Source organism: Chelmon rostratus, chromosome 14, assembly GCF_017976325.1.
Source record: "Chelmon rostratus isolate fCheRos1 chromosome 14, fCheRos1.pri, whole genome shotgun sequence".
NCBI classification, from domain to species: Eukaryota; Metazoa; Chordata; class Actinopteri; order Chaetodontiformes; family Chaetodontidae; genus Chelmon; species Chelmon rostratus.
This window is the reverse complement of record NC_055671.1, coordinates 5,024,981-5,045,383: the sequence shown is the minus strand read 5'-3', so window position 1 is coordinate 5,045,383 and position 20,403 is coordinate 5,024,981. Positions and strand designations below refer to the sequence as shown.

The 20,403-nt window shown below is 41.3% G+C and overlaps 1 protein-coding gene across 2 annotated transcripts in view; it reads right to left on the bottom strand.

Annotated features, from left to right (window-relative positions):
- cltca (clathrin, heavy chain a (Hc)) overlaps positions 1–20,403 on the bottom strand; it is a 34,168-nt gene that overhangs the window by 9,807 nt on the left and 3,958 nt on the right. The window contains exons 2-15 of one of the 2 annotated variants that reach the window (XM_041953100.1): positions 12,735–12,942; positions 12,316–12,318; positions 8,756–9,024; positions 8,384–8,545; positions 8,150–8,263; positions 7,519–7,692; positions 4,431–4,628; positions 4,048–4,248; positions 3,410–3,562; positions 2,949–3,071; positions 2,080–2,217; positions 1,816–1,980; positions 1,477–1,657; positions 1,133–1,296 (exon numbers count right to left, since the gene is read on the bottom strand). In XM_041953100.1, the coding sequence (XP_041809034.1) occupies positions 1,133–1,296; positions 1,477–1,657; positions 1,816–1,980; positions 2,080–2,217; positions 2,949–3,071; positions 3,410–3,562; positions 4,048–4,248; positions 4,431–4,628; positions 7,519–7,692; positions 8,150–8,263; positions 8,384–8,545; positions 8,756–9,024; positions 12,316–12,318; positions 12,735–12,942 (2,253 nt within the window). The remainder of the gene's footprint in view (positions 1–1,132; positions 1,297–1,476; positions 1,658–1,815; positions 1,981–2,079; positions 2,218–2,948; positions 3,072–3,409; positions 3,563–4,047; positions 4,249–4,430; positions 4,629–7,518; positions 7,693–8,149; positions 8,264–8,383; positions 8,546–8,755; positions 9,025–12,315; positions 12,319–12,734; positions 12,943–20,403) is intronic. The other variant, XM_041953101.1, reaches the window with a different exon arrangement.

Sequence of the window (20,403 nt, the reverse complement as noted above, 5' to 3'; positions counted from 1 at the left end):
TCATTCAAAAATTAAACACTAATACAGTATGAAGGGGGGAAAAATAACAGGTTTGTCACTACCACAAATGGAAGTCACATCCCAAAATTAGTGTGTTACACGGTAGAGACAAAAAGCAAGACCTCTAAATATTCTAAAGTAGCTTTCCTACTTATTAACAGGCAGAGAGCTGCCAGTGGTCAGATCAACACGAAACAGTGCTGACCAATACAATCCTCTTTACCACAATGCACTGGTGAACTGACACACTGCTGCCACCCACACTCATACAGGATTAACAAACTGGGATTGTGCACCTTGCCGATATCATCCAAGAACATGCTGTACTGACTGTTATGGGACCACAACATACACACAGACACCTTAATGTCTTCAAATATGAATTACAGAACCCCAACTTATTCACCATTAACTTTAATTACACACAAAACATCCAATGAATGACTAGGACTATATAAGGCTCAGAGAGCACTGGTTGCACCCCAGTAGGTGTATGGATTATGGTATATACCCATATACACCTCCATACAAATCCCAGTTTCAATCCTGTGCCTATAGGTAAGGGGTAGGGATGAAAGTAAAAAAAGAAGGGGGAGGTCCTGTACTGTGGGGAAGGATAGATTTACCTGATACATGTCCTGCCATTCCAAAGACAAAAAGAGGAAAAGCACAAAAGATAATTGACTGCCATCAGGATTGTTGAACATTTTTAACCAATAAAATAAGAATGAGATCATCCTTCACTGATCCTCCAGGGAAGAAATCTGGGGATACAGGCAGATTGCTGGGGATATGCTAGTAATTATTTTCTCTTCTTTAGGAAGGGACCAAAATGTTAATCTGTGAAGCTTTTCTTTTCATAGCATGTAGCATTTAAAAGACTAACTAAGCACGTGTAAAGTGATATGAATGAAAACAGACAGAACCAATTCCAAAATTGCAATACTAGAAAGTTTTCTCTTAAGACCAACATAGTGTGGCATTCTGAAAAACTGTTCAGACACGATTTAATAAGGAAAAAAGCAACAAAGTAGATCTGGGTCAGAAAGACATTCACAAAAGACCCAGTAAATGAAGAAATCAGCTGTTAAATGTAAGTGTTTGATCACTCCAGCTGTCCCGGCGGCTTTACCTTGAGGAAGTTCTTGACGCGCTCAGGGTCGTAGCAGTTGCTCTCTCTGCAGATCCTCTCCACCTCTTTGATCTGGCCCGTCTTGCAGGCAGCCTGGATGTATTTGAAGTGAACTTCAGGGTCCTGGCTGAAGTTTACAATAGAGCCCAGGAAATAGAACAGACCTGAGAGACACAGACACTTAGTCACTTAGCTTCAAAAGATGTGTCTGGTCTACTTATCATTAGTTGAAAGTTAGGGGACATCTATCCCAGTACATTGGTGGAAGGGAACATACATAACATAAAAAAAAAGCTTTACATATCAAATGAAGCAGTGTGACAGTATAAAGTTTGGGATCTCACCTTCAAAGCTCTTGAAGGACTCAAAGAGCTCAGTGAGAGCCTGTGTGGTGAGCTGTTCATGGTACTTGGAAGCCACCTGGACACAGATCTGCAGGTTCTGGCGGATGTTGGCTGACAGCATGGCCCTGAGGCACTCAAGAGAGTCTTCGACCGACAGTGAGCCAAAGAAGTTCACCAGCCACTGGTGGTGGAGGAGGGAATGTGCTTAAAGTCATAGGTCATGCAATATTTATCATCAAGTTAATGAAAAATTCTGCAATAAGCAATGAACATATGACAAGAAAGGAAAATGGCCTTCAGTTTTAATTATATTTCACTCAGTTGGTAACTGAAGCCGACCTCTGGGTTGAGCAGGTGTGTGTGCACCACAGCGCGCTTGATGTCGTACAGGTCGGTGTAGTGCTCCAGCGCCCTTTGCAGGAGTCCAGCTTTCTCACACAGTTGGGCAATGTGGGCACGATCGTAGTTGGTGAACATCTGGTTGCCCAGGATGGCATCCGCAACCTGCACCCATGACATAAGGCAATGAAAAAGTTAGAAAAAAATGCATCCCAGCTCTATTCACTGGATTATTTTTAGTGAAGTACGTGTAGATGTGTCCACCTGTGGAGCATGCATGAGGTTCATCTCCAGCAGGCGAGTCTGCAGTGGTCCCTCTGAAGGTCTGTTGTTCTTCAGAGCATCCAGAAGGAACGAGGTGCACTGCTGGATTAGGTTGTACTCCATGAAAACATCCACAATCTGAAGAAAGAGAGACACACAGGTGAGAACTATAACTCAAGACAGAAAGAGAAACCATGTTTGAGTAGCTGCTAAAATCCTGACAAGAAGGTCCCTCCAACATAACACCTCCTAAAATTCTACACCACTGACAGGATTAAACTTGAAAAATGCAAGAAGTTCAAATGTCTTTAAAGCTGCTTTGAGGCTACTTGTGATGCAAATTCAAAGTTGGCTGAATGTAACATATTTCCTCCTGATCTGATGCAATGAGTTTTATTCTTGAAATTCTTGTTCCCTGCCAGTACAGCACTTTATGCAACACAGAAAGCTGTGTCAGCAGTTGACATTTGCAGTACAGAGTGTCTGCAGTGGCAGGAAGCAAAGGAAAATGTGCATTTCCTGCATTCTGCAGGACAGCTGAGGATCACAGATGTTGGAATGTGTGTGACTCAGTCAAATACTTTGTCCAGCTTCAAGGAAAGTTTTTAATTCAGAAAAGTGTAGTTAGGTCTCACCCTAACCTCAAAGACTCAGCAGCACAACTCAATCTAGCCTGTGCAGCAACAGTTGGTGTTTAAACTTCTACTGAACTCAACTTGGAAACTTCCAACCAGAATAAGACAGAGACCTATTCCACTCCTTAATATGATATCACAGCAGACAGCCAAACTCTATCTCTATCTGCTTGGAAATGCGTCATTAGAAAATCCATGTATTCCTGATTGAAAATCCCTCCTCCGTCTTCTGACCTGTGTGATGTCAGCCAGTGGCTCTTCGTCCTGGACCAGCATCTGAGCAAACTGCAGGCCTTGTTCTGGGTTGATCCGCATCACATTCCTAAGCAGGAAGATCCAGTCTGGAGTGTAGCCCACCTGGAACCAAAAAATGAACTGAGTAAAAAATAAAATTACATAACAAAATTCAATCTACATTGTAGTCATATTTAAGGCTATTGTTGAAATCAATTAATTTTGGTTACAAAGTCCAACAAGTTGTGCTCTTCTATGCATCAAATAAATGCATCTTCGCTTGCAATGCAACTTTTTTTTCAATACACTTTATTGAAACTCTTGAATTGAGCAATAGGCAGGGTTTTTGGTTTGAAATGTAGTTCAGATGTTTGTCTTCTCCTTTATTGGCCCTACATTTCATCATTTGGAAATTATAAAATCTCCACAGCTCTAACACCATCTCAGCCAGACAGACATACCTTCTTGGCGTACAGGACGATCTTGGGGAACTGACCAGTCTCCGCAAAGCACTGGATGACCTTGTTGGGGACATTGGCCCTCAGGTAGACACTGAGAGCCAGAGTGGGATCCACTGCCTTCACCAGGTCACCTAGCTCCTCTGAACACTCCAACTGAAACATAGAACAGGTAACATCAGCACCGGAAGCTATTCTGGACCATTTTAAAAAGAACATGCAGTGTTTTTCTTTTATCTTTCCCTAACTTTTTTTCTTTCTTTTATATGCCTTAAGGTTCTTTCTTTTGTTTTTTCATTCCTATTTTAGTATATGTTGCAATTTTTATGCTGTCCAATTTGATGCTCTACCAAATGATGAGAGGCAAACTTGGTAAATGTATGTGTGAAACAAAAACCCATTAACATAGAATAATATATGATGAACATAAAATTAGTGAATGCCCAGTCCAGATTCTCTTACTTAACATCGAGGCAGCTAAGAATCACAAAATGTTCAGTGTCTTCAGGAAATTATGCAAATTCCTTCCATAGAATATGTTCTCACATGACCCGGGATAACAGGCGAGTCATATAAACAAACAGGCAGCTCAGGAAGAGCCTCTTCCTGTGAGTGGAGGTTGAGATGGAGATATGCAATACCTTGTCTTCCTTCAGCCACTTCTCCAGAAGCTGCTTTCGGCCCTGCTGGAGGACAGGCCTGCAAAGCTCCAGGGACTCGAACTTGTTGAGCTGGCCCTGGTCCAACAGGATACCAAAGTACTGCAGCAAGGGGGAGGTCTGGCCTGGCTGATTCGGAACGCTCTGGAAACGACGGATGGTGTCTGGAGTTCGCAGGATACCCTGAGAGGGGGAAGTTCAACTGAAGGTCAGAGGACAGCTAAATGACTGATAAAAGGCAAAATAAGTAGGTAGAATATAATGCAATCCAATCCCCATGTAATAAATACAACCATGTGGATCACATTTTTGTTCAGACTACGTCAGAGGGTTGTTGATCGACTCCGTGCTAGCAGGATGATTACCTTTGGTGCATTGGCAGCCACCTTGGCAGCCTCCGAATAGTTGGCAGCAGCGAACAGGTTGTTGAACTTGCGTGCAAAGAGCTCTTCAGCGCCAGCGAGGTTGTTGCGGACAGCTAAACGGAGAGCCAGGTCTGGATTCTGGAGCACGTTAGTTATGTAGGGAATGATGTTTTCCTCTTCCACGCAGACTGACAGCACCTGTGTTATGGGGAAAAATAAAGACTTTTGTAATAAAGTACACCAGAGACCACAGCCATGGTAACACTGTAATCACACTGCCAGATTTGACCTCCTTTTAAAGCTTTTTGTTTGTGTAAATCTGATGAGAAATACCACATTTCCTTATGACGTATATGCTTGCAGTCAGTTCAGTATGTTTTACTATTGCCTTTTGGTGGATGGCAAAAGTTTGTCTATAAGGAGTTACAACTATGTTAGTCCATCTGCAGTAAATTAATCCCCAGTAAGGCATGGAGCTATTCACTCAATTATCACCATACCAGCCACCTTATTTGTGTAAATATTTCCTGTCATGTGCTTCTGTCATCCATGAAGCATCAAATCAAATAAAACCATATGCACTGACCCCAACCCCCACACCCACAATTATTTAGCAAGGCTTGTTTGTTTTAACTCATCTTCGACACATCTAGATGATAGTGGCTTAAAAAGCATTCCATTCATGCCCTGTGCCAGAAATCAAAAGAGTGAGCAAGTTCAGCTGAATAGAACTGTGAGCATTAGCATTAAACTCCATTAAATGCTGTCTGGACTTGGGTTGTGGCTGCTGAATGCAAATGTATTATTAGTGGGTCAGTGTAACGCATGGCTTTTGTGAGCAGTCTGGCAACAGAGAGAGAGAGAATGAATCGAGTGAAAAGGGCAGGATGAAGGAAAGGGAAGGGGGGGGCGAAGGAGAAAGACAGCCAGTGTTGGCCCCTCTACAAGCAAGCTCAGCAGGTCAGTGCCCCAGCTTTTAACATGGGTGACTAGACCTCATTATTCCTGCAATTAAAGCAGAGTTGCTTACTCACTATACCATGGGTGGACTGATGGGAGGTAGTTGAATTAAGAAATGAACAGAAAGGAGGAGTAAAAAAAAAAAGGCCCATTAGTGGACATTCTGTCTTCGACTTGGTATGTGTGGTCAGGGAGGAATGAAACAGCATCCGAAAGAGATACTAAAGTTAAAGTCAGGAACAATTACAAACAGAAACCTGTGAATGAAACATGGCAGATTAAAGATATCCTCTGGACAGGCAAACCAATACTTCAGTTGCCATTTAAATACAATGACCAAGTTTGATGGAAAAAAAGAGACAAACTTGCCAGAACAACTAGAGAGCACCAAGCGTCAGATGACACATGAGCTGTCGTATCAAGTGATACACTGACCCAGACACAAACACACACACACAGAAGAGTAAAACTGTAAGGCAGACATCACAGCTCTCGGCCATGCTGATGACGTGGATCAGGTGGTGGCTGTGATTGGATGACAGGACCAGCGCTAAGAGGATTGAGGGCACCAGGCTGTGCCTCCCACTTCACATCATGTGCTGTAGGGTGGTGGGCCCTTTTTTACCCCTCTTGTTCTGTTGCTTTCGCTTACTTCTTTCCCTCTGCTGTCCCACTCTCTGGTGTGTGGGCAGCAGTTCTGTGCTGCAGCTTTCACCACTGCATGTCACTGTCAGGCCTGGTCCGGCACACGCACACTTCCTACTCTGAGTCATGGTATCAGAGATCCTGATGCTGAGACTCAAACGCACAAGCAGGCCCTGCCCTGCCAAGTCCATAACTCCTGATAGGAAACTTGCTGACAACTATAGGGTGAAGTTTAGGCAGTGTGGAAGCAGTAATACTGGAGATATTAGACATTAACTTGCAAAAAGAATTCAGGAGGTTTATGTTCATATTGCTACAGATTTTCATGTCCATTCATGATGTCAAGATCTTCGCACCTGACCTTAGATTGGGGTTGTAGCGGTATTGATTTTTTCCCTCACTGCAGTGACAAGACAGTGCAGCCCTTTGGTAAACCACCATGTAGTTCTGTAATGTATTTGTTGACAACTCCACACACTGGATCATTATTGCCAGTGAGAGTGTCGGGAACATATTTTTTCAGGGGGGTTATTGTTTACTTTGCTTGCTTACCATTAAATTTCAGTACTGTAATACCACAACATAAATATTCAACTACAACTTGACTTAACTTGACTCAAACTACATTATATCATCCTGGAGCAGAACAGCCACACAACCGTCCCCCTTTCATTGCATTCTTCACTGCTGTGCTTGTTCAGTCCCACCAGGAACAGATATAGAAATACATAGAAAAAATCACTTCTGGGTTTCCAGTCATCTTGTTAGCTTTCCTTTATGCAAGTCTGTACGTTGTTTGTTGCCCAAAGGCTGCGCCTGACTTAAAAGAAATGCATGGTAAAAGCACTGTAGTAATGTATTACTTAGTATCAGGTTACCAATATTGTTGGTAACCAACCCACTTATCTGGAGGCACTGAGGGGCCTAGACAGTGGCCTATTATCTCTCAGATCACTGCCTCTGTGTTCCTGTTTGTGTGCATGTGATGTGTGTACACACATACGCACTTCAGTGCCCCGGCAGACAGCGAGATCCGTCACTGCCCAAGATCAGCTTTCCTCTCTTCACTCAATTATTCATGTGGTGTGTGGCCTGGCTGGAACATTATTCATCAGCTGGCTGGATCCAGTTTTCCTCTCTGGTTCAGCTTTACAAAAGCAGTAAGACACAACCCTCTCCCCTCTCTGTGTGAAACACTAGACTCTGGATTATTTATAATGCCTCCTGGAAAAGTCCGAGCTTGCCTGATGATGACAGACAAGCAGGGAGTTGTTGTTATTACCCCATGCAGACACTGATGTTGATGTTGGGCTTGTTTATATTCTGTGTCAGATTTGCTGGGCATGCGATTGCTTATGACATAAGGGGTAGATAGACGTTGGGAAGAATATTTGGTTTCATCAGCAAAATTTTATTTTACCAAGACTGAGCAGCCATGCTCAACGTACATTTCATTTCCTTAAGCACTTGTTGACATTCTTACCTGTCCCTTCCTGTTGACCCCGATGATGCCTGAGGTGGCCTCATGTGGAGCAGTAACAAAGATGGTCTCCCCGCTGATGCGGTTCATGTAGATGCAGGTGCCTGTCTCCAAGTCATACAAGTGAATGTAGCCATATTTGGTAATAAGGAAAACCACGTCTTGCTTGGAGCTTATCTGTCAAAAAACAAAGAAGAAATATTGTGTCTGTAAAACTGATTGTGGTAAAAAGAATAAAAAAGACCTCACATAAAACCATATAGTCTATTTTGCTTTATCAGCCAACTTCTACCTATAAGACCATTTGAATTAACTTGAGGTCCAGCAGTGGGCATTCTAAAATTCACCATCAGCTTGACCTATTACATGCCCTATTGACCCATCAATAAATTAAGCTAATAAAAACAGAGGTTACTGGGGAGTTAAGCTGTGCTGATCTGATATTTACTGACAATGAAGCATCTGAAAATCAGTGAGTAGAAGTATTTTTGGTTCTACACTGTAGATGGCGATATGGTGACTCTATGGGTTGTAACCAAATGTATTCCAGCAAATTACGTATGAGTTTAAATTTGTTCAAAGTGTTTTTTTTTTTTTTCTTAAAGTGACGGCCCTAGTCTAGCCAAGTCCACACCTGCATGGCCACAGGGAAGTCGTTCTGGGCTTCTGGAGGGAAGAACACATCCACTGCCTTCTTTGGAAATGGCTGGTTGCCAGTTGGTGGAGTTCCCACTTCAATGATGTGCAACTGTGTCGAAAGAGAGAAAACACAAGTGAGAACCAGACTCAGGAAGGTTATGCTATGAGAATGCCAGTAACATTAAAATCTGTTCCTCCTATTTCCCTATGAGCTATTAACATCAGTGACCTTCCCTCCAGCCTGGCCTCTGACAGCAAAGCAGAACAAAGTGGACTCCTCTGTATTTCCCTCCATCTTGAACTGGGCGAAGCCGGCAGCATGGCCTTCAATGGGCTGAGAAACCTTTCTGTCAACAGAGTAGAGCTGCATGGCTCCCACCACCCGATTTTGCTGAAAAAGGCAAAACAACATCCATAAATATGTATGAACTGACTGGCTAACCAACACTAAGGCGAAGGAACCGTTAATCCATGGTTACTTTTTAATGCAAACAGCCAATCTACTGTAAAGTTTCTGTGATGAAGGCACATTTCAAATGTTACAGTTCTACACCACTGAACTAAATATGCTTGGTGTTACTAAACTAAAGCAGCAAATAACCTGGGCTGAGATGCCGATGAGCAGGAGCCATTTCTGCTTGGCGTCAGTGCGGTAGTTGATGATCTGGCAGCCTGCCAGGCTGGAGTGGCGGTCGAAGATTTTCACAGGTTGTGAGTCACCCTCCATGCTCCAGTGGTAGACTGCATTGTCAGTCACGAGTGCAACCGTGTTAAGGGAGATCCACTTCCAGAAGGTAACATCATCTGTCATGGTGTGTGCCTTCATCTTGCTCTTCATCTCAATGTTGAAGATCTGAAGGGTTTTGGCGGCTAGAGCAGGGAGAAAGGGGGCAGGAGCCAGGCCCCAGAAGAATGTTTTAGTCTCTGGCAACAGTACATATACATACACATACATTCATAGGAAAAGAAACACACCAAATTTCAAGAGAAAAGGGATTCAATTGAAACACTGGTAGTCATGGCACAGAGGTCATCAAGCAACAACGCCATGACTGATAGAGAGGGGATGCCATACATGCTGTAGTCGGAAATCGTGTCGTATCTAAAGTGTGGTGAGACAACTGGCATAGAAAAAAATGAAGTGCATTCAATTTCGGCCTCCTGAGAGGCTACACAAGGTGCCATTGTGTCAATTATGTGCATTTCAAGCAAATCCATTTTTCTATTCTAAACTCTAAAGGAATTGGCAGGTCAATAAGAAGACATAACAACTGCAGAGCTGCCTAATGCCAGATGCATGTAGAAGTCTATGCAAACAAATAAGTTACGAGTAAGAGGAAAGTTATTTTCAATGTGCACCAACTTAACAAACAATCCAGTGAGCATAACTACGAGACAATATTGGTTACAGGTACCCCTTGTAGTCCATGAGTGTGAATGGCTGAATACATGCATATCTCTTTCTTCTCATTGCAAATTATGAATATAAACCAATAAACACCTAACGTAACTTAAGTGACCACAGCTCTGAAAAGATGTTTAATAAATGTAGTGAGTATATATAATGTGCCGTTATGTCCGACTACCTGGCCCACCCCATCAAATAAACAAGCCTCATTGAGAGAAACAAAGCAGACAGGGTAGAAGCAAGAAACAAACAACTCACAAAGAAGGCAAACACATCTGCATCTGAGTCAAAAATGTATAACGGTGGAATACAACAATTAAACAGATACGTTGAGACAAGATTAAGAGGGAAGGGTACATTTTAAGCAATTGAGAGACTTTTGGACAATAGTCGCAGGAAGGTTGCCAATAATGATCATGGTTGATTGTCGACCATTAAAGTTATATATGTTTGATGATGTCCTGAGAACAGATCAGACGCTAAGTGTTTAAAAAAGGTTCACTCACCTGCACTTTTTGTTAAGTAGTTAGGGTTAATTTTGTGAGCTAAAGCTTTGTTAAGAAGCAGTGTGACTTCCTTGTTTGCTCATTATTCAATACTCATCAACAAAGTGAGAAAAAGCAAAGACCAATGCGTTAGCACAACCGTCAAGATCATTTCGCCATCACTAAGCCATGGGATCAGAGTACAGTACAATAAGCAGTGTGGTAAATCGACCACTTGAAGCAGCAGCCAAATTTCAAAGAGCAAGCAAAGGGGTTTTTAACTGAATCATGGAGGTGTGTGTGCACTATGTCCGTCCTTCAGACACAGTGACATGAAAAGATTAAGGCTCTACTGTGTCACATGACAATGTTGGCTGAGAAGCATCATTACGGTAGACTGAGCAGGGAAGACAGTGGCGATAGAAAGAGGGAGGAAGGGTCTATGCTGATCCTACGCTACATAATTAGCAAGGACAAGACAGGTAATACAACTCGAGTTAATATGGATCTGGAGCTCTCCATCCACTGCTGAGCAATTACAACTATTCCTCTCCTAACATAAGTCACAACATATCCTCCCTAATCACATAACTTGTGTGCTGGGGCCGATGAGGAATGCGCACTGCTGAAATGTTACTGTATTTGCACGACTAACTTTAATTAAAAAAAAAAAAAATGCATTTTCTCCTCATTTTTTCAGGAAACATTTTCAGAGCTGTCCTTATTACAAGAGAACTGCATTTACCGCAAACTGGGGATCAGCGTCTTCTTCTTTGCAGCATTAAGGCAATCAAATTTTTATACATTTAAGCTGCTTTCGAACAACCTGCTTTTCCTAAAAAACTGGAAACGAACAGCCCTGTGTTTGCTGTGTACCATTCAATCAGCCAGCATAATGAGCTCATGTTTGCAAGTCACATGATTGTCAGCAACGAGCTAGAACTCTATAAAAGTTTAGCACATGATTTATAACTGCACAGTCATAAAAGAAAGGTGGCTTAACTCATCTTAACAAAGATATTTAAAAGGAGGAGGGCTCCACACCGTCACACCTGCAAAGTTCTTTTACCATCAACACCCTAGCATCAACCCAACAAAAATGACTATGTTCACTTGGTTTGTTTACTTGAAATCAATACCTTCAAGCCTGGTTAAGAGTTTACATACTTATACAAGTAAAATGAACTGGGTTAAAAAATTTAGTCATGTCAATGCCCTAAAGATAATTTTACCTAAACAAAGTAATACAGTCATTTCAAAAAGAAATCTGAAGATCCAGTGGGGTTTAGACGTCCACTCATTTCAAAGCATAAATTTACGACCATGGGGAGATAGTTCTGTCATAAATCTGAAAACACAAGCTGTTTGGCCCATAAAATGTAATTTTAATAGTTGGATAGGGGCACGGCCAAGAGCTGAACACAGACAGATGGACACACAAGGCTGTTGGGCTCTTGCATCTGCTGGACAGCACATCTAGCAAGTGCTCCTTAACTCTACATTTCATGCCCTGACAAGTGAACCTCATAGGCTATTATCCAAAGTCTCTTGAACCAGCTCATTCCTCATCTGGGATTACTGTCCCATCAGGAACATGTGAAAATAAATCAATGTGGCTATCAGATGCCATCAGACTTCCAACACAGGTTCTAAGTCAAAGCATATTAAGCCTACGCTCTCTGGTAGTTGGAGCAAACATTAATCTTTAGTCCTTAGTATGGAGAACCATGAGTTTGTCAAAATGAAACATTTATTAAACACAGGTGGGAAACAAGTGAAACAACAGGTTTGGGTAATTACCACTTCACACAGGTGGAATAAGACATGGATTTCAAATGAAAATTAAGAAGAAATGTGAATTAAAATGAAATCATTTAATTACCCATAGTAGTACCACATGTAAAACAGGTTCTAAATCACTTATACATGTAATAAAAATGATGGAATGCCAGCAAGCTATAAGGCTGTGAAAGCTAAATCCTGTTTACAAAGAAATATTTTTATTGGCCTCGATGTGGAATAAGGTACAAAGAATTATCCAGAAATTGGTTAAGAAATATGCAAAATATTAAAAGCTAGGACATCAACTTCGCAAGGCCATCCCACTGGTACACAATGGTGGATAATGTCATGTCAGCTGTAATAAACATAGCCTGTTCGCTTTATTTTTGTAATTGAAGAGGACAATACTGAATGTGATAATTTCATAAATACTGTCTTGAAAACAGGATTTTACTTCCACAACTAAGTAGTTAAATTTCAACTCACCGTCTGCAAACACATAAGAAAGCAGTAAAGAAAAAAAAAAGAACATAGAAAAGACAAAAACAAAAACAACAAAAAAGTCAAAGCAATCATGGATGCTGGACAAAAAGAATTAGAAATATGCTATTTTGAATATTTACAGGACAAATGTTTGGGAAAAAAACATATGTTGGCCAATAAAAACTACTTCACAGCATAAAACTAAAGTAGCTGGATGTGTATGGACATAAACAGATGAAAATAATTTAAAAATACTCTTGATCATTTAATGGATAATGTCTCTATATTGAACAAACATGTCAGTGCTGAATGCTGCAGGCCCCTTACAGGGGGTTAGCTCTCATTATCTCTGGTAATTCATACACTTATTTAAAGAAATGTGGCCTCTGCAATACCAATACCTCTGCAATACAATGCCTTACCTTTAAGTGCAATGACCTTGCTGGCCGGATTCATGATGGCGCTGTCAGCTGAGATGGGCCTGCGGATAGGTGTATTGGGGTCCGCCATGTCAATGATCACCACTTGAGTCTGCTCGCCGACCTTCTCCCGGATACAGATGAACTTATCCGACTCCATGGTCAGGGTGCTGAAGCCTATATTGGCCGGATTGATCCCTAAGTTTTGGAGCTAAGAGAAAAGGGAAGAAAAGTGTGCGTGGGGGGTGTTAGGTTCAACAGACATAGCCTGCAAAAAGTTCCAGTTAAACATAATTTGTAAAGAAAATCAACTACATTGTTGAGATCACATTCTTCCTGCTACAATCTCATATCCAGGGTGCCATTTGGGAGGAGGTAGTTCTAGTTTACTTTAATTTCACTGTAAACCAGTGCAGTGTTTCCCAAGAGATACCTAGGCAACCATGTGGCAAAATTAAGGAGGGAGGAAAAACAACCTCACTTGTCAGACAGCAGGATATGACTGTGAGTGAGTGTCATGGGGCTCACAACCCCAGTTTCATAGTTAATGATGATGATTTTTAACAGTCAAATTAATTAAAATGCCTGGTGCTGACCAAACAACAACAACAGTGCCTAATAAGAAGGCTTAGACTGTCTGCTCAGCTGCTGAGCACTCCCACAGCCAGCCGATGAGGTCACCAAGCTCGACACTGAGCAGCAGCTCTTTGGACACATGGAGCTGTGGAGTGGTCACAATGGTTCAAGAGCTGGGCTGGGTGGAGGGCTAGTCCAGCGCCAAGTTCTCAAAGCATGCACCAAAGAGGAAACTACAAACATATTACACAACACTGTAGTCTCACTGCAATATGACTACTGGCCATCAAGGTCTGGCTTCTTGCATTTAGTTAAGATGCAATTTGCAAAGTCTAGTATTTTGCCATCAAACCTGTCCCGACAGTCACCTGTGATGAAGAATCACAGTGTTAAGCTAAATACTAATTTGAATCATAAGGCTAGTGCAATCAACCAATAAAAGTACACCAAAGTTCGGCAATGTTGCCTCAGTTTCCCTAACTTACTGGTGTCCCAGCAGAACAAACAATGCGATACAGGACTTAAAGAGGTTAAACCTGCATAAAAACAAAAGGCCGTGGCTGTGGGTCAAATGCTTTGCAGCATAGAACACCAGCAAGCTCTGCAGCCCAGCTTACTGCCAAAGCTGGAAACAGGGCATACTGCCTGCCTTACACAATCCCTGACACAGTACTACCTAGTGAGTGCCATAACAGCTCTGGGCAGGAGTGTCAAGACCCTGGTACAAGTGCAAAACCAGGTATGATTACAAGCATACAATCAACCTAATACAAACCAAATTCTAACAACAACACTGAACATGACAAAATGCAATCACTGCACAAACAGAAGGAACTTCTCTATCTTCCTGCTAAAAGAAATTGCAAATGGCATCACTGTTCAGAAGTAAATCTGAAGGAAATGAAACTACGAAACCATTTCGTAGCGACCATGTTTTGCTGTGGAAACTTCCTCTTTTTTCACAAACTGTCAGCAATACACCAGTTGTACAAATGCTGTAGTAGAATTACCTGAAGCTATTTGGAGCACGATTTCCTGATCATTGCTGCGCAGACAAATCTTTGCAAGCTTTTTTTGTGGGCAACTTCGTTGTGACATGGTTCACAAGATTAAATAATTTCTACACATTGAGACATCATCATACCTTGAACATTTAATAACAAACAAAAGAAGTACATCTATACAAATACAATTAACTTGTTAAAAATACTTTCCTGTCATCAAGATTGCAAAAGTCTCTTATGTACAGTAAGTGGTTTATGAAAATGGAATTCACAACTTCTCTAAAATATTATTATAGTAGCATTAAGTTGTGTGCACAGAGATCTAAGCTGTGAGAAAATCTGACAAGACCTCTCTTAAGCAGGTAGTTTGTTGTTTGTTTGTTGTTGTTGTTTGGATGTTGACCTGTGGTCATGATGAATAACTGACAACTCTATGAAAAAAATTACAAAGACCATTTAGCTCATGGCATTAGCTGAGCAGGGAAATTCAGATTCTAATGGCCTGTGTTCTGTATTCTGTAAATTGTTAATAATAATATGCTTTACCTAACCAACCATAGACGTTAGCAGACTCAGAATTTGTGCCCCCCTAAATATGAACAGTATTTTTGTGAACACAAAGTAGATATCTGCCAAAGAGCCTACTAGGTTGGCCAGCCACAGCCACAATTTACCCGTGCTTGGTGGTGAGTGTTCATTTCAAGGCTTGCTAAGGACATAATGTGGCTCCACTGTCAATAATTTGAAGTAGTTGAGTCGTAATCAGCAAACACAAACCACAGTTCCAGGAACAGCACAACGAAATGGGAACACCTTTTATCAATGACAGGTCACACCCACCCCGCAGCCCTGACCCACCCACATTCTTTCACTAGTGTGTAAGCTGGTTCTCTTCCCTCTCAATGACACTGCGACATTACAGAACCAGTGTTACTACTTGTATGAAGAAAGAACTGAAAACTGGTCTGTGGCAAGCTTTCCCCACAGTGTTCATGTTTTTTTTATTACTGTGGAGGGTGACATCATACAGTAACGTCACTGCTGCTTCCATGCCTCTGATTACTGCCACTGTCCAGTCTGGAGGCCTTGTTTACAAAGCAACATTCATTCATACATCAAGCAAAGGGAAAGGTCCTAGGGACAGAATATACTGTAGATGGTGTATAAATGTGCTTTCAGGGTTAACTAGCAACACTTTGCTTGATTAGATCACTAAATACAGCCATCTTCCTTGAAATGGACAGGGATTCAAACCAAGAGCACACCCTTCTTTTGAAACAAAATTACAAGATCTCATGCAGTGGCTCAGAGATCTATGACTGTGTGAATTAAATGTTTGTCTTTCTTAAAATTGTTTGTCTAGTCTCTGCAAACCAGACTGAGGCATGTCTACGTATTAAGCACAAGAGGAGGGTTATCATCTATTATTACACAATAGTTTTCTAGACAGATTTACGTGCTCTCTCTCACTCACTACCATCTGCCATCTATTCTGGGATCAGCAGGAAGCCCTTTCATTCACAATGAAAAGCATTCGTAAAACAGGAAAGAACGGCACAGCCTTATCACAATGAATATGGAACCTCTGTCCCTTGGAATAAAGGACAATAAACAGACAGATGTTGCACTGCTGGAAGACAAACCACACCACGGTTTGGTCTGTCGACTGGCTTGCTATGGAAACCTTATAGTAAAACACTGCTGTGGGCTAAAGCTGCTGTGACATCAATAAGCAGGAATTTGGGCGAAAGCAGGTCAAACCAGTGGAGCTACAACCAATGTGGAAAATCATTTAGTTGTTTAGTCTAGCTTGCACTGGCCTTGGTGTTGCTACTTTTAGCTTAGCTTTTAGCACAAGCGTTGATGGGCAGATGCTAGCCCAAAACTTTTCAATCCATCAGCAGCTAATTAACAACAAGGTAGCGAGAAAACAGCACAAAAGAGACTGCACAGCAATCAAAGGAAAGAATGAGGAGAGTGTCAATTATACTCTAGCATGATAAACAAGCAAATCGGTTGAGTGTATTGGGCAGTTTAGAAAGGAATTACTAATGAAAGTCAAAATGTCTAATACTTTGAAAGGATGAGGAAAGCATGTAGTATGAAGATTGTAAGTAGAGAAAAAAGCACAGTCAAAAGTAGGAATACCACAATCAACTCACATGAGCACCAGAGAGCTAATGTTACAAAACTCAGCCAGCTAGCCAGCCGCAACAAAATACCAGCAAAAGGCAGGGTGACTCACTCATTACATTATGCATTACTATCATTAGTCCCTTGACAAACCATTAATTCCACCTCTCTGCCTCACTCAGTTCTAATCATTTTCAGAACTGCTTCTTCAATGATATGACATTATAGTAGGGCATGTCCCAAATTAGTGTCTCTGCAAGGCATTATTTTTGCAGGAGAGGCAGAGACAAAATTGCTATGTAAATACGTCAAAGGATGGGAGCCTCTGTGAAACCGTCTAGGTTAATGTCAACCAGGAAAGAAGACAGCTAGTTAGGCATACAGGAATTTTATCAAGGCAGTGTCAGGTGAGTGCCAATAATTGCTAACTTGTGATAATCTACTACTGCTTGCAGGAATGAGTTGACATATGATATACCACAACTACGATAAAGAATGTCACAGTTGACACTTTTGCACTACAACATGTTATCAAAGTACTTAATGAAATTAAGCCATTCAAGTCCATGAAAGATAAAATCAGGTGGTGTAACACAACACCACTACTGAACATAGCAGTGGAAACAACAGACTTCAAATTATGCAGCCAAGCATGTAAACACTCACAACCCTCCTCTATATATCATAGAAGGACTAAAAGCAATAAATCTTCTTTCTGAGGGCACAGTAGGAGCTTGGATCATAGGGCAGGATCCTCTGCTATTATCAGCTCTATTCACAGTGAGTGTGAGCAAGAGCACTATGGAGAGGAACCAAAACACATCAGCAAAAGTCCAAGCAGTTCCTATCCTTTCATCAGTGAATGAGAACTAATGGGAAAGTGAGGTAATGAACATCCTGACATAGAGTTCACTTGCATATAATTTAAGTGAGGCCTACGGATCATCTTGGCTTATACTGGTGATACTGCACAATCAAACGCAAACAGTTTATGCTGTGAATATAACACACTAAGAAAGGCTGTTTTATTTGTACCTGTCCTGATTTATAAAGGAACAATGCTTCCTAGTGTCTGAAATAATTTAAAGGAATTAAAAAACAAAGTACTTCAACTTAAATGTAGAAAACATTAACTCTAGCATAAAATTACATCTTTGAATTGTTCTTTAGTTTGTGGATCATTGAAAGCTTCGCTGTAAATAGTGCATTATATCAGGCATACATTTAAAATGGGTCCCAAAATAAAGAAATTTTTTTTAATGCAACTCTTGCCTCATACAAATAACTGATCATGCAGCCCTAGCAAGGATTGTGTTGCTCAATTGAACTGATCCATAGAGGACAGCCATCCAGCTTGGAGGAGAGTCACACTGAGTAAATTTCCCTTAAAAGCCATTAAATTGAGCTGATGGCTGCCAAGGAATCTCACAGAGATAAGAAATGAGTCAGTGGATTTGAACTATTCTGAAGCATCCCAGGGGAGTACCATCTGTTGATTTAACCTGTATGCTCTTCCTTCAAAGGAAAGCAGCATCTTGCTCAGCAGAAAAAAGCCCTCTGTATGTGTCCCACACATGTAAAGTTCAAGGCAGGGCAGGGAAGGATGTGCTATGTAATGTGCTGAGGCTTGCAGCACTTCATTGCAGTGCTCCACAACAGGAAACCAGGGACCCATTGTCTACCACGACTGAAACAACAGGCCTGCCCAGTTCTGCCTCCTCCACGACCATGTGACACTGGTGGGGGACATGTGACCAGCCCAGGGGTGAGGAGCAAGAGGGCTGCCTTCACTGTTAGATAAGGGGGGGCGGAGGTCACAGGAAGGAATGCATGTCTTTCTGGACCCCATCCATCTCCACTTCAGGCCACTTCTGCTGAGGTGGTTTTGGGATTGCAGTTTCCCTTTTCCCCCAAATGCATGCTTTATCATACATTTACACAGTGCTGCAGAATGTCAAGTGTTCAGCAGATCTGCATCCTCAACAGTCTGTCACAAGATATCAGCTGGTAAGTTACCAGCACAGTTCAAAGTGCAACATGCAAACCTTGTAAGGTGAGCATGGCATGCGCTTCCCACCAGGCAAACAATACATACAGAAATGGAAGGATCAACATTCTCCAATTTGATTTGACTTTCAATATTAAGGTAACAATTCAATTATTTTCCAGCACGGTGCCTATCAAGTCAATGATCAGCAGATCATTAGTTCTATGCCCTGACAAATGTCATTTCCATTTTTCATTTTCTTGTTTTAAAAGATAAGCTACATAGTATCAACCGACGTGATATAAGTGATACATAATTTTTTGCAACACACTCCACGAAGGCCATATGGTCAAATATGACAGAATTTATTTTAAATGTAATAACAACAACCAATTTCACTGGTCAATGTTCAAGATGGCAGAACATTAGTTTGCAACAACAGCCCAATTTTTCTAACCTGCAAAAAGCCACCAGGCCCCTTTTAGGGTCGTGTGACGTAGACTAGAAGGTTTGTTGTAGGAAGTGAGTCTCCCCCAGTGCCAGCACGTTGCTGCAGTGTATACCATACGAGGTAGTTAAGTTACTTTAGTCAGCCGTAACTTATCTAGATAAGCATTATGCTGTCACAGAAGAGAAATAAAAAGCCCCTGTTCATGCAATGTTAGTACAGCATCTCCTGCATTTTCCAAAGCAGAGTTGTGTGAAATGCTACTACCATGGATAAATGTTACCAGTGGAAACACTGCACTTGCTGCTAGATAACTGTAGCGACAGTAGATAGGGTCAATCAAAGAACTGGATACAATTCTTTGAAGTAACCCCCCCTCGGACATGCGGATATAGTCAGGTGGAGAGAAAAATATACTGGGAGAATCACTGATTTTGCTTGAAATTTTGTTCCTGACATTGAAAGCTCCTTTCGACCGATGTACAGTATTGACCGATACCGTTACAAGTTAAATTTACTATCAAACAGCAGCATTTACAATTTGTGTCAGTACTGCCAGATTTAATGTCCCATCTTTGCAGAATATTCAGGGAAATAAATCCTTTCTCAGACCACAAACATCTTATTTAAAACTATGCACATTTATATAATGCACATGACTACCAATTACACTTATTCTTTCTCTCTCATACAAAGTCAGTATTCTGGGAAAATTTCTTAAACACCCTGGTTTTCTTTAGATAACGGAACAATGGTGCTGCCAAATCATACATGGCTGTCATCCACCTTCCAAAACATGATATTTGAATGAATTCCCTTTTTAGCAGCCTTATCTTATTCCTTTTGGAATAATATAATAACATCTAATTCATAAAGTTGACTGGTGGGGTCTGAGGATACTGTGCCCTGAAGGTAACTAACTCCTAATGGATGTTTACGATGGACAGACAGTGTCATAAGTTTAGTCAGTAAAATGTTTTAATTTCTGTTAGGAATGACAACATCAACGTCTAAATAAGAAAAAAAAGTTAGGTGGTGTAGATAGGTGTTCTGGGGAGACCCTCCAAAATGTGAACTATATTTCACATTTAACAATAAGGCTCTTGGTGGGTGTTCTGTCATTGGTTTAGCCAGAAGAGTTAACTGATGACATGTTTTATAAACATAACCGATTACTGTGTATACTTACAAAATATCCACGTATGCAGTAAATTAACAGCAACATGTCATTATAGACTTGTATGTGAAATACTGTGCTGAATTAACACACTATTCAATAAGCTTAAGCTTTTGCTTTTCCCTCCACAAATCATCAACAATGCCTATTTGGCTCCAGAAAGGAAACCTGGCTTATCAAACCCTGCCTACTAAATACTATTTGCAAAGGGATCCTTTGTCAAAACAGAATGGGGACTGTAGTATCATTACATGGACCCAATAGCCATTTTTAACTATTACAGCAGCCCACTCCCAGGAAGGGATGTGTATCAGGACCAGTTTTAATTGATACAGGTAGCTGATTGC